This window comes from Pseudorca crassidens, chromosome 14 (genome assembly GCF_039906515.1).
Source record: "Pseudorca crassidens isolate mPseCra1 chromosome 14, mPseCra1.hap1, whole genome shotgun sequence".
In the NCBI taxonomy this organism is placed as follows: domain Eukaryota; kingdom Metazoa; phylum Chordata; class Mammalia; order Artiodactyla; family Delphinidae; genus Pseudorca; species Pseudorca crassidens.
Window position 1 is genome coordinate 87,293,056 of NC_090309.1, and position 14,963 is coordinate 87,308,018.

Here is a 14,963-nt window from a genome sequence, read left to right on the forward strand (position 1 = left end):
GGTGGTTGCCAGAAGGGAGGGGGCTGGTGGATGGACAAGATAATGTGCAGGAGATTAAGAGGTACACACTTCCAGCTGTGAGATCCCAGGGATGTAATGTAATATAGGGAAAATAGTCAATAAGATTACTCAGCCATAAAAAGGAACAAAATTGGGTTATTTGTAGAGATGTGGATGGACCTAGAGTCTGTCATACAGAGTGAAGTAAGTCAGAAACAGAAAAACAAATATCGTATGTTAATGCATGTATGTGGAATCTAGAAAAATGGTACAGATGAACCTATTTGCAGGGCAGGAATAGCGATGCAGACGTAGAGAATGGAAGGGTGGACATGGCGGGGAAGAGGAGGGTGGAAAGAACTGGGAGATTAGCATTGACATACATACACTACAGTGTGTAAAATAGATAGCTAGTGGGAACCCGCTGTATGGCACAGGGAGCTCAGCTCGGTGCTCTGGGATGACCTAGATGGGTGGATGGGGGATGGGATGGGAGGGAGGTCTAAGAGGGAGGGGATGTGTGTGTTCGTATGGCTCATTCACTTCGCCATGCAGCAGAAACTAACACAACATTGTAAAGCAATTACACTCCAATAAAAAAAAAAAAGATTGTGAAAGCTTTATATGGTGACGAATGGTAGCTGGTCTAACTGTGGTAATCATTTCATAATGTATAAAAATATTGAATCACTATGCTGTACACCCAAAACAATATCCTAGTGTATGTTAATTATTACTCTTTAAACAAACAAACAAAAAAACCCTGTTTTCCCGGTGGTAGAAGTTCCCCTTCCCGTCCACCTCCAACCCTCATAGTATTTTCAATCTTCAAGACAGCAGTCAACTAAGAGTATAAAAAAGATAGAGACAGACAGGATTTACAAAAGTAACCTGTATTCCAGCCAAAATATCTTTAAAAAGAAATCCCTTCTAAAGGGTGGGGGGGCAAACTACATAAGACACAATACACTTAAAATATGTATTGAAATTACAAATCAAACTTTTCCATATGATTCCAAAGTACAAAACACAACATTAAAAGGCATTCAAACAGCTCTTTTATACATCACAGTGTTAGTGGCACAAAACGTACTGACATCTCAAAAACACAAACCAAACTTGTTTTTGTTGTTTTGTTTTTACCACCACTTGTCAAATACATAATGTATACATGTGCATGACTCATTCATGCATATTTTTATACAAGATTAAAATACACCCATGGTAAAATGAGCATGGAATGAAGGAAAGGTCGGGTACCTACCCCTCCCTGAAGGCTGTTGGAATCTCGGAAGACAGTATTGTGCAAACCAAGGACGGGGAGACCACGGGCTTTACACACCCAAACAGCAGGCTCTCCTGGTTAGGAGGCGTCCATCATTCTGCTTTAATGCAGCCCCTTCTCTCCAGCAGGCATTTTTGACAATACCAGTCATAACTCTTGTTTGCTTTCATAAGGGCTTGGGTTAATGATAAGGAATAAACAAGCTTTGGCATTTTTTAAAGAGACCTTCAGGAAGCTTTATACATGCAAAATGTTTTCCCTTGATGATTTTACTGTGATTATATACACATCCCAGGGTATTTATTAATCAATGAGAATCTGAGAAATATACAAAAAACCCACCCTGGTTCTTTCCAATCCTCTCATTTTTAAAGACGACCAAGGGAAAATGCTCTCTTCTAATTTGCGAAATAACCTTTAACATTTGTAACATAGGAGAGAAAGATAAAATCATCTTGGAGTAATTTTTGCATATCTGATACTCCCCTTCCCCCGGGAACTGGCCTGGTTGCTAAACCGGTTTTGTGCAATAATATGCTGTAAAGAGAATTTGTTCCCCTTTAAAAAGATGCCCGAGGTGGCGGATATTGGTCCCTCAGCCCGCAGCTCCCCCTGGAGGTGGAGCAGACACTGGTCTGGACAGCCATGCGTGCTGTCAAAGGCTCTGCGCATGCTCAGGTCCTAGGTCGGTCTCTGTCCCGTGAGCATCTACAGAGACGCCTCTGAAGGCGCTGGTCCCCTGTGACGATGGCGAGCTCGGCCGGCCAGGCTGGAGGATGCAGGGCAGGATCAGGCTCAGAGACCAGGCACGGCCGGGGAAACCTCACAGCGTTGTCAGTTACCAAAGGGACTCAGATAACCCCACCGGGACAGGGGCAGAGTCAGCCGTGGTCTGTCTCCATGCTCTTCCACCCCTCCTCCCCAGATTTAAAGGCCTCTAAATGAATAAACAGACGTGTGCTTCCAGAGAGTCAGCAGGAAAACCACCTGTAAAAGTGTCATTTTTAATTAAGACCAGCTCCTAAGCATCGAATCCCCAGGTTTTAGTGGGAGGGACCGAAAGGTCAAAACCCAAACCGCGGGCCACCTTCCCACATCCTGTTTACGTCTGACATCAAGCCTGGTTCATACTGCATCCCCACAAACAACGGGATGGCATTCCTCCCTGAAAGAAAAGGAGTCATATGGGGGCGATGCAAGTCTATGTAAGGATCTCAATGCGATCCCACTGGTATCTTTCTAGGGAATAGACAGTTTTCGTTTTGTTTTTACTGAATCAGACTGAGCACTCTGAGGCATGCCTGATGCAAAAACTCAGAGCAAGTAGGTGCCCAGCCGGCCCCAGAATTTCCGGTGTTCCCTACCTGGGTCAAACCATGTGCTATGAGCAGAGGTAAAGGCACAGGGATGGTTGATGCTCTAGATGTGCACGATTTACCCATGGACTCTTCTAGGAGAGACAAGACAGCCCGACTCGCTAGGAATAAAGGGACCTGAGCACTGACCCAGGGAATGCAACCTTTCCAAAGCCTCTGGTTCCCACCCCAAAGGAGGGGGTACTACTGTATGGACCTCTGTATGCAATGGGCAGCGGTGAGCACAGGCAGGATGACCTGGGATGATGAAGGCCTGCTCCGTGGACCACTGGACATGGGCCACGAGTCTGCTGTATTCCATACGAATTCTAAAGCGCACTCACAGATCATGAAGCCACCTCACGCCTGGGCCGCCAACCTCATCTTCAGGCCTCCTGGAGCTGTCACTCTCTCCAGAAAAGCCATTCTACCTCCAGGGCCGATCAAAACGTCTCAAACTGCAGAGACCTAGTGCCCAGGCTTCATCCAAAAAGATGGTCCCAGGCATGTTCTTATTGTTACTGAGTTTTCAAACTGCAATTATAAGGAGGATTTTTTGCATGTAATTTTGACACAGACTGGGTTCCTAAATGGCTTCGGTTTCAAAAAGAAAATCAATACTAGAGGGGAAGAGTGAGGTGAGCCTGTTTCTCCTAACTGATGAAATGTTAAGAAATAAAGACATTTCTCTATGGGAAGGTAAACCAGGACCTGAGACAGGTACCCAATTGCAGAAGTCAAGGATATAAAACACCACCACACTTTACAAATGTGCTTGCCACAAGCAAACAACTGAGATAAAAGTCAGGTTTTGTTTTCATTTTACTCCTTTGTGGAATGCTTAGTAAGTTTAAAAAAAAAGTTCCACCATGATAAATCTACAACATTTGCCTTTCTACTATGTTTAGAAGTCCCAAGTTGGATGCAATCAGTTTGCTCTTTAAAAGCCATTATTAAAGTCAACTTTCTGTAAAGAACACACTGTCCAAAGGCAATCGATGGAGTTCCGTGTGTCTTACTGATCCGGGCATCCTGCTGCCATGGTAATCGACACACACAGCCTGTAAAAGACCAATCCAAATAACTAAGTGAAATGGAAGATTTTTTTCAGCAGGGTAAGCAACAGGATTTGGAACTAAGATGATTTCTCCAAATTAGCTTAGTCATTACAAAAACTGTGAACATCCGGAAGCTTCTCCCCCAGCCCCTGGGAGTCCCCCAGCCCTGATAGGAGGCCCCCCTTCTGGGCATCAATGTCACTATTTGCTTGGTTTTGTCTGCTTGAGGAGACTGAGGCTACGGCCAAACCACAGGGATTCTCAGCAGAACTATTTCCAAGTAAAACATTTGGTTTCTGAAGACATGAAAAAATATTTACTGATACTTGGGTGAAAAGAGAGGAGTCCTGTGAGCTGAGCTGAATCACCAGAGAGAGAAAGACAAAAGGCAAACCTAAGGATGGGCATGTCCCTTCAAATGCATCCGTGTTTTCAAAGAAATGCAATGATACAGGAAACACGTTGATAACAGTACACAGCTTACAGCATCCAAAAAGTCTCCACAAGTTTCAAGAAAAACACAAAGAGCGCATAAGGCTTTCTAAATCTCCTGAAAAGTGGCTGAGCCAGAAAGGTCATTTAACCATAACTTCTTAAAATGCACATTTCAAGAAAAGGCATAGGATGGTTTCAATGCACCTTGTTGATTTTTCACTACTCAGTTGGGAAAAAAAAAAAAAAAAAAAAACCTTCTAAAAAGGATTTTACTAAATGCCATTAGTAATAAAAAGAGTTGTCATAAACAGAGTGCTTTTCTCAAGTCAGAACACTTGGATTCTGTCTGAAGTGAGATGCGATCCTTAAAAGACTGCTTCTCTCAGCAACGTGGCGCCAGCTTGAAGCCAAGGAGGAGACGGACAACATTCTGCGAGAGAAGGTCTCCTAAGCAACACCAGACGTTCCTAGTCTACCACCACCTGGTGGTCCATACAGCAGCTCCCTTGTCAAGTCTGCAGAGACAGCCTCTGTGGGACGTGTCCCACCCATGCCAGCCTTGCCTCCCCCACGCCGGGGTGACTGCACCTGGGGCCTCCGCCAATGATCTGATATCAGTCCCTGAAATCACGGCATCCGGCGTGACACTGTGAAGCTCAATGGGGCACATAAGGCAAGAAACATGTTTAGTGAGAGGGGGACGGCGGGGTGGGGATGGGAGAGAACCACGCTTCCCGGAGGTGGGGTCTTGTTCCAGCATCACGCCTTCCTCTAGGTGGGTAGGGGGTCGTCGTCGCCTTTACTGCACTTGCACTTGCAGCAAAGTACAAACGGAGTGGCCAGGAGCAGGAAAGGTGAAGCCACCAAGAGCAGGAGCCCAAATCCAGCAAAAATGCCCACAACCTGCAAGAAGGAAACAGAGGAGCAGAGGGTAAGTTGGCTGATCTGCAAGTTCAATAGCTAAAGTATAAACCACACAACAACCACACATCCATCATCCACCCACCTATATCCACCCATCTGTCCATCCATCCATCTGTACCCACCCAACCATCCAACTACCCATCCATCCATCCATCTGTCCACCCATCCATCCACCCACCTATATCCACCCATCTATCCATCCACCCACCTATATCCACCCATCTGTCCATCCATCCATCTGTACCCACCCAACCATCCAACTACCCATCCATCCATCCATCTGTCCACCCATCCATCCACCCACCTATATCCACCCATCTATCCATCCACCCACCTATATCCACCCATCTGTCCATCCATCCATCTGTACCCACCCAACCATCCAACTACCCATCCATCCATCCACCTGTCCACCCATCCATCCACCCACCTATATCCACCCATCTATCCATCCATCCCTTCATCCACGCATCCATCATCCACCCACCTATATCCACCCATCTGTCCATCCATCCATCTGTATCCACCCAACCATCCAACTACCCATCCATCCATCCACCTGTCCACCCATCCATCCACCCACCTATATCCACCCATCTATCCATCCATCCATCTGTACCCACCCAACCATCCAACTACCCATCCATCCATCCATCTGTCCACCCATCCACCCACCCACCTATATCCACCCATCTATCCATCCATCCCTTCATCCACGCATCCATCATCCACCCACGTATATCCATCCACCTATCCATCTATCCATCCATTTTACACACAACATCCACCCATCTTTCCATACATCTTTCATCTCTCCATCTACTCGTCCATCCACCCATGCGTGTTTCCATCATCTACCACCTGTATCATCCATCCATCAATCCATTTAGTCATCCACTCATCACCCATCCGTCATCCATCTATCCAGCATCCACTCACCTATCCATCCATCCATCCATCCATATTTCCTTCCCTTCCCTTCCTTCCTTTCACTCCCCCTTCCCTTTTTTCCCTTTTTTTCTTCCTTCCCCTTCTCTTCCCTTCCCTCCTTCCACCTAAATACCCAAACATTCATCCAATTATACATCTAGTTAAACAACAAGCTTCCTCCGAGCCAAAGGCTGTATTAGGGGCGGCAAACACAGAGGCACATTAGATCTTGGCTCTCAAGGACCACCCAGTCTGGTGGAAAGAGACCATGACTACAACTGATAAAAATACATTTTACAAAAACTGCCATTGGGTTCCAGGGTGTAAAGGGAGCCCAGGAGCCAGACACCTACATTAGCCAGGGGCAGGAGACTTTGCGTGCAATGGGAAACGGTTGAGATTATAAGGGTTATGAGGACGTGGGTGGTACACAAAAATGAGTGGGATAAGGCATTCCAGGTGGGAGAACAGAAAGGCACAGGCGTGGTGCATTAGGGGGTGACCAGACCTGTGTTATCCCTGGAGTTTAAAACCCAACATTTACTGCTACGAATTTTGATTTTTTTAAAAAAAAACATATGTTTACCCCTAGGTATGAGTAAATACCGAAGGAAGTAAGCCTCAAATGTAGACATACTGTCATTCAAATCAGGCAGTGAGGCTGGACAAAGAAGCAAGGGGGGTGGTTTTTTAACTGGTCCCCCCTCCACCAGCTGCTGGAGTCCAGAATCGGAATCCGAAGGTGGAGCTCGTCCGCCACCTAGTGTTCAGAGCGATAAATACATGAACCCCTTGGGCTCATGGTTCTAATCCTGACTCAGTGTGTTCACCTCTCTGGGCTTCAGTTTTCTCAATCATAAAATAAGCAGATAAAGTAAAAGATCTCCAAGAGCTAGTATCAGCTCTCAAGTATGAGGCTACGCTGCAGCATCACAGCAGTGTGAATGAAAGCGCACCCTTAGATTTTGCTGGAAAATCATCTCACACACACACACTCTCACACACACACACACTCTCTCACACACACACACACCGTGTTGTGTTTCTAAATTAGATTGTGCTTATGCTCAGAATCTGTGTTTTCTGCCGCCTGGCTGAGTGCATTTGTCTGAACATAATGTCAACGGTGGAATCACGCGGTGTGGACTCAGATCGTGCTCTGTTAAAATCACGCACGCAGATATTTCAGAATACATAAAACCCCCCAGGAAGGCATCACCGATCTGCAGGGCATCTTGGATAACCTCAACCACCTGGGACACTTTCTCAGTCTCTAGGGAGCCAGGGACTCTTGCACCAATAACACACCAAAATCCTTCACCAAATGCTCACATTCTTGGTCAATAAGACCCCATCTTCATTTTCACTCAGGCTATCTTGTCTCTTTCTTTGCATGCCATTGAACAAGCGATGTTACCCAGTGGGTCCCAACTGGTGATGGGAGGATACAGGTATTGTCAGAGGGAAGTCAGCCAACAGTAAAGAATGAGACAGGAAGCAAATACCTCACAACAAAAACAATCACTTCGTGAGCATCTTATAAGTACGTGTCAGGCAGAAATGATATACTGTAGGAAGACAGAAGGATAAAGAAGGAATCACGGTGAAACGAGGATCATTCCTACTGGCAAACCCTGATTTGAAGGAGCGGCTAAGCAGTCAGACAGTTTCTCAAGAGGTACACTCATTCGGAGCAGGACACAGTTTGTGTGACCACCATGAGTCCCTGCACACAGCCTGGTGGCTCTGCCTTAACCAATGTCCAATATGTGTTTATAGGATGAACCAGTTCAATGGAATCTAGTAGCTTCTGAATCCTCTGGCCCCAGAGAGTTCTGTGACAAAACCACTCCAGGGCTTGGGAACACTAACCCAAGTCAAAGTGACGGTGAGATGAACGGGACACATTTAATTCACTGAAACTTGGCATTGGACACAGCCTGGGTGTCTGCTGTGCCCAGGCCTGCATGCGCAGAGGCCGGGCCACTGGCCGAGGGCTGTGCTGGGGTATATGGGGGCTGCTCCCATGTCTCTTTCCAGTTCTCCATCCAATGACATCACCTTGGCAACTTGAAACAGCCATCCTGGGGGTGCTGACGCCGCCCCATGGCCAGTTGTTGAATATCCTCACTGCGCTGGCCCTGTGTGTGTTCTGAGGCAGGGGATGAATGAGCTAAGGGGGCCGGTGGCAGCTGCGTCGTCTACATGGAACGTTTACCGATTGCTCCCACTGCAGTCCTCCTCGCCCCACCACAGAGCCCCTCTTTTCTCTGCTTCATGAATATCTGCCGTTCTGGATTGGATAGAGTGCGAGAGAGTTAGGGTCTGCTTTTGTCCTCTGAGAGAATGGGTTCTCCTGTTGGGAGGAGGAGGTGGATGCAAATAATGAAAAACTTCTGCCCAAAAACAGAGTCAGGACACTGAAAACAGCCCCAGGAGAGGCGTCAGGACCCGCAGGGGTCAGGCAGGTGGAGATAGGGGCCTGATAAGGGAGACACGGGAAGCTGTCTCTGAGGATGGGATCGCCGAGCTGCTGTCTGCAGGAGAAGAACCCCAGCAGGGAACGTTAAGACGGCTACCCGTGCAGTGAGCCTGGGAGTAGCGTTCAGGGAGCAGGAAGGAGGTGATGTGGCTGGAGTGGAGGGGTGCTGCAGGGAGTGCTGGGGGCGGCCCAGGTCTTTTGCTCAGAAGATACGGAAGCTGGGGGTGTGCTTCCCGCCATGAGGGAGACCTGGAGAAGGAGGCGATCCTGAGGGAAAATCTAAACTTCCGTTCGCGCCTGTGCTAGCTGAAATGTACCGTTAGACGTCCAAGTGGAGATGGCCGGCAGCCAGGTAGGCAAGAAGCTGTGAGTTCGGTGGGGCCGCCAGGACGGAAACCGAAGTGAGGCAGACATAGCCTTGCAGTCCTGGGGGGCCGTGGGCTCTAGGAATGCACACAGAGGGCTGACACGACGTCCCCTCCCTGCCGTGGTCACAAGCGCTGGTCCCACCTGCCTATAAATGTAGAATAATGAAACCACGGTTGACCCTGGATAATGATCCAGTCCAATGTTCTCATTCCACCAATGCAACATCTGTGGCCAAAGAGCGATTCCAAAGGCCCCAGCACTTAAGACAGAGAGGACTGCGCGTCTAGTTCAAGTACAAGACACAACTTGCGTGTATTTTCCTGAGCGTAGTGAAAAACACCCTCAGAACAGGTCACTGCGCGAGGCCCCTGCCCTGTAGCCTGGCCTCGGGGGGGCTGAGTGAGGACAGCTCCACCACGTGTGAACACAGGCATCAGCAATCAGCCGCGTGTGAAATGCCACCCTCGGGCTAAGTGAGCTCTCTCTTTACAGGGAGGTGGGTCTCCTGCTCAGAAGAAAAGGAAGAGCCAGTGTGGGTGCGACTCCCCCTTGTCAGGTGCTGGCCTCCTAAGGAAGAAGATTTACTTGACTGAGAAAGAAATGCCGCCCTTGTCTCTTACGCACGATGGCTGGAACAGCGCCGGGAAAGGCAGGGGCCGCCGCACAACAAGCGTGTTTCCAGAGGTGTTCACGAGGGCAGGTGGAAGGCCCGGGCTGTGAGCCCTCAGTGTGGTCAGGGAAGGGGGCAGAATTAGGACGTGCAGAGCTGGGCATGGGCAAGACAGGGAGAGAGAGGGGTGGGTGATGAAGACCAGGACAACAGCGGGGCCACAGCGGGGCCAGGGAGAGGGACACAGCACAGCTGGGGGCTTGCGTCCCGAAGGCCAGTGAGTGACGAGGAGAAAAAGAGGAGGGGCTGCGGAGGGAGACCCAGAGTCAGGCCATGGAACGGGGGCCTGCCCGCCATCCCAGAGCACCTGGACATCAGCGCCTACTATGACGTCCGGGCGCTAGGAAGACACTGAATGCAATTTTCCTGAGTAAATTGATGGAAGATAATCAAACCTGCATTTCTGCTTAAGAGACTTGGTGATAAATGCAAAGTGAAACTCCACTCGCGGATCACTGACGAAGCAGATGATGAACGTGCCCTGAGCCAGAGCCCGTCTGAGGGGTAAGGGAATGGAGGCCACCAATCGGATGGAGAGCCAGGAGACTCACAAGGGAAGGGAGGCCTTTCCCAGCTTCCACGTGGATGCTTTACCTCCAAAAGCAAATTACGAGAGTGCAAGTTCCTTTCAGTAATGGAGGTTCTGTATCATGTGCTGGGAGGCGGTTCTAACTATGAAAACTGAAGGCTTAAGAGCGAATTGGTCTTGTGATTGCACACGAATGTCTGCTCTGGGCGGGGCTCTTCCACTGCACACCATGTCCCTCGCTAATTCCCAAGCCTCTGGCCTTCGTTCCTGGTTTATATGTCACATGCTTTGCTAGTTTTCGTGACTCCCTTACTTTCCTTTTGACACTGCTCGCTCATATTTTATTGTTTACCCCAAATCCAACACTAATATGTGGACATCTGTCTACAGCCCTGTGTGTCTCCAGGGTTCCTCACACCCCAAGGAAGAGACCCCTGCACCCCGAGTGCCTTTGTTCAATTCCACCAGCACCGAGAGGGGCCTGAGATCGGGGCGGGGGGGGGGCTTCCTTTGTCCATGTGGCTCCAGGGGTGACTCAGAGCTGGCACTCAGCAGGTGCCCCTGGCAGGTGCCGACCGACGATGCTGAGAGAGGCTGGTGGGAGGTGCCCCCAGGATCCTTCCTCAACAACAGGGGAGGCTACGGACCCCCATCCAGGCTTCTGCATTTCTCAAGGGCCCGTTCTCTAAATGACTGTTACCAGGAACTGCAACTGTTCCAGGACCCCAGGAACACGTGACTCACTCCCGCGGATAAGCAGGCACGAGGGCTGAGGTGTGAGCGCCCAGCCCAGCCTTGCTATTGGACAGGGTCTCCACAGCTCTCACATTCTCCTGGGAAGCTTGCCGTGCTCTTAGGGAGCTCAGGCCACATGGAGAGACAGCTCCTTATGCAGAAAGAGGGCCTTTACAGAAGGAATCAGGTTAAAATGACATTACCAGGATGGGCCCTGATCCATTATGACTGCTGTCTTTATCCATCGGGAAGTTTGGACACAGAGACAGATGTGCAGAGAGAAACATGAAGTACTGGAGAGGCGCACCTGGGAGCTAGGACTGCAGGGAACGACCAGGGGCCGGAAGAGGCAGGCGGGGCCCTCCTACAGGTTTCCGAGGGAGCCCTGCCCACACCTCGACTCCAGACTCCTGGCCTCTAGAACCGCGAGGGAGTCTATTTCTGTTGTTTGGGGTGCTTTTTTTACACAGCAGAGGTGGAGGGGCGAGCACTGGAGCTGGCCGTACTGGCCAGGAGGACGAAATAAAATGCAGCTAAAATCCACTCTCCACGCTGAGGTCGGCAGACTGGCCCTCGGGCCAGATCTGGTCCGCGGTCCGTTTTGTTTAGTTTGGTTCTTACAACTTTATGGAGCTATAACTCACATACCTCACAACTCACCTATTTACTGCACAGTTTGATGGTTTTTAGTGCACTCAGAATTGTGCAACCTTCACCACAGTCAATGCTACCACCTGATTGTTTAAAGCGTTTTCCTGGAATGCAGCCACGGGCCTTTGCTGGCCTACTGGCTGCGGCAGCTGCTTCCCTACCAGGCAGAGCTGATAGTTGCAACAGAGACCTTATGGCCTGCAAAGCCAGGACCGTCTACTGTCCGGCCACCTGGGGGCTCATCAGCCCTGCCACGTGGTCTGCAGTGAGGATCACCGAAGAAGCACACTTACGGGTGGTCTCCTTCTATTCCCACAAAACTGCCTGAGTCTCAGTTCCTGCATCTCCCAGACCGCCTGCTTCAAGGCTGTGCTGAGAAATGCCGACAATGTGGTAATGGTCGGAGCCCATCAAGGCTCTTCCCCGTACCCAGGAGCTGGCGCACACCTGAGTCCTGCCTGCAGCTCCCCTCGGTGGGCTCCCCCCGTGCCCAGAGCACACCCCGAAGATCGCACCTCATCCTGCAAAGCCCATGGGGTCAACTCTGATCATCTCTGACCACTGCTGCCTCCTGGTCCCCATGGACCTTTATGCCATAGTTCCTCCCATCAGCCCATCTCCGTTCCCCCCTGCTTGCACTGTCTCCTCTGCCTTGTCCCACCTACTCCCATGGCCGGCTCCCCAACACTCAGTGCTCAGTCCTAAAGCAACACCTCCAACAAGCCTTCCCAGCCACACCATCTAAAAGACCCCTCCCCAGTCACACCTCCCCTGTAGCTGAATTCACATCATATATATATACGTTATCTGTCCCTACACGGAATGTGGGTTCCATCAGAGAAGGATGCATCTATCTTATTCACTGGAGTATTCCCAGCTCCTAGAATACTGCCAGGCACACAATAGGAAATAAATACGTGTTGAAAGTATGAATAACCGCACCAGCTGCACAGACATCATCACCCAGGGACCTTTCCATTCCTTCCCTCTTACCCTTCTCTGTGACTAATTTGCTCACCTAGGAGCCTCTATGGACAGCTCTTCCATTAAAGGCCATGCAAGGACTGACTAAGCACAGTGGGTCATTACCAAGGTCGAGAGTAGGTGCAAGCAATGGAAAGCCTGATGTTGAAGCATCATCAGGGGCTAAGCGTGGTGCATATTTATTCCAGGCCTACTGAAAGCATCATCTTGGTCCAGGAAAAATTCAGGCAGGAACCCCATTTACTAGCTGTTTTTCTATATAACAGACCTTTGACCAACCGGCAAGTCTCCTGGAAACCCCACACACATGTACACATACACTCTCTCCCCCTCTCCCCCAGAGGTCAGAGTGTGAGGTGAGCGGCCTCCTACCTGTGTCCGATGCCAGATGACAGATGCCCTGGAATGACCCAGCTTGTTCCTGCAGGGCCCTTTATCATAATGGATCAGAAGGAAGTCATCCTGAGAAGGAAGGGAAAAAACAGGGGTGAGTGGGACAGTCCTCTCTGTTCAGTGAATGAGTCCTGCCTGGTCCCAGTTTCTTTTTTTAAAGCTCTGATTGGGGATGTGAGAGAATGAGGACAACAGCAGAGGAAGAACGTACACCCAGAGGGAGCTGCTGCCACCCCAGGTCCCTGTGAGTCCCCGGGCTCTCCATCCTCCGTGGAGCGTCCCCGACAGATTGCTCACGGGCCACTAGAGGGAGCCCTGCTCCAGCTTCGGTCTCTGCGGCAGCCTGGCTCCCCCACCCCCACCCCCGCCGGGCTCAGGGACTCTGTGCTGATGCAGGACTTCTGTACAAGTAGGTCAGAGCCCCCTGCTGCTCCACGAGCTGCCCCCAGCCCTGGCTGTGCTTTACTCCCCACGAGTCTCTGCTTGTGCATCTTCCCGCCACCCTGGCAGGATTATTCCGGGATGCAATGACTTCTTTATGTCTGGTCCATCCTCCTCGCCCTGAAATTCCTTCCTCTCAGCTCAGACCAAGAAAATGTTCTCAGTACTCAAGAGGAGACCCACCCTCCACCTCGGACTGTCTAGAAGTGAGAGACAGCTCGAGGGAACATCCTGCCCACCCTACCACCTCCAGGTGTCCTCACGTCCCACCTCCATCTCCAATCACCTTCCCCTGACAACCTTCACCAGACCGTCAGGTTCTTGGAGCCGGGACCCTGAGCTGATGTCAGCCTCTGTCACCACATCCCCGGCTCGGTGCGCGGCCCCCAAACCTCAGCGAGCAGCGACCGAGGAACAGGAGTGCATTTTCTGGACAAAGCCCTCTGCTTCTCCATGTACAGGAGGCGCCATTTTCTCTCCTATCGTCCATGAAAAGGGCCAGCTCAGTAAACAGCACAAGAGAGAGGCTGACGCTGTGTGTTCACTTAACTGAGCCTGTAAACATAGCCTCTGAGAAAAGGGGAAATAAGCACAAGGCCCAGCGTGTCTGAGGCGGGAAGTCACTCCTCCGAGGGCCAGGCAGAGCCGGGGGCGGTGGTGTCCTTTGGTCCTTAGCGGCCCCGCTGGGTGGTCCTCCCAGGGAGGCTCCAGTCTGATGATTTTATAGGTCGGCCTCGTGGAGCCTGAACACACGCTGGAGCATAAGGAAATCCTGGCTTTTTGGGGGTTGTGGCGAGGGCCCAGACGGCCACCCCCCGACTCACCCCCTGTCCTAGACCCTCATCTGTCCAAGGAAGCACAGGCGCGGTGAACGCACGCCTCTTCTGGCTGGAGCTTGTCCTCTCTGGGGCCATTTCTGATGACTTCTGTCCACGGAGACGCTCTGTTCCTCGAACTCCTAATTCTGTTTTCTTTCACCCACACACCACGGATAGTCACGTCCCACTTTAAGCCTCATTTTCCCAGGCTGCCTCTCACGGCCTTGCTCTGTAGACTCCTAACAGCCGTTGGATTTGTTTTCTGAAACGCAAGCTGAGCTGCTCTGCGTGACCCAGCTGAAAAGTCTTCAGGGCTCTCGCCTGGCAAAGCTGGACAAACCCGGGGACTGCACGTTACAGTCCCTGGGGCCGCCTGGGGAAACGCGGATCCTGACTCTGGGTCGGGGGCGGGGGGGTGGTACCCAGGTCACAGATGCCCCACGTGGCCCTCATCAAGCTGCTGTTGGACCAGTGTTTGGGGGGCACGAGCCCCCGTGCCAGAGGTCCAGCTCTAGCTCGGCACGGAGACCCTGGTCACGTTACCCGCCTCAGCCAGACACAGACCACGTACAGCCCACATCCTTCCTGACCACGTCCTGTCCTCTGGAGGTGACCCGTCTCCCACATTCTGCCCTCTGCCTGGTCGGCTAACTCCATAGCTGTGCCCACACCCCACTCCCACCCCAGACCCAGTGACCCACCCCGGAGGGGCTGCTGGGGACTCCACACCAGCCGTCCTGTAGCACTGTGCTCACGAGGACCAGGTGCTACTAGGGGCTTCTCAGTCGAGAGGTCACCAGCCCCTCAAGGTCACGGATTTTGCCAGCGGCATCCTGGCAGCCCAGGCCTCCATGCGGAGTTGAGTTGCCAACACTCACGGCATGCTTCCTGAGCAAAACAAAAG

At 51.0% G+C, this 14,963-nt stretch overlaps 1 protein-coding gene across 10 annotated transcripts in view; it reads right to left on the reverse strand.

The window, feature by feature from the left end:
- Nucleotides 1–877: 877 nt before the first annotated feature.
- The window catches only part of RNF144A (ring finger protein 144A), a 114,672-nt gene continuing 100,586 nt past the window's right edge, over nt 878–14,963 (reverse strand). For 8 of the 10 annotated variants that reach the window (XM_067703768.1, XM_067703764.1, XM_067703767.1 and 5 more), the window contains 3 exons: nt 12,780–12,869; nt 8,787–8,983; nt 4,901–5,036 (listed from right to left, as the gene is read on the reverse strand). In XM_067703768.1, the coding sequence (XP_067559869.1) occupies nt 8,789–8,983; nt 12,780–12,869 (285 nt within the window). In that variant the 3' untranslated portion in view covers nt 4,901–5,036; nt 8,787–8,788. Of the gene's footprint in view, nt 5,037–8,786; nt 8,984–12,779; nt 12,870–14,963 lie in introns of all 10 variants that reach the window. The other 2 variants (XM_067703771.1, XM_067703772.1) reach the window with 1 other exon arrangement.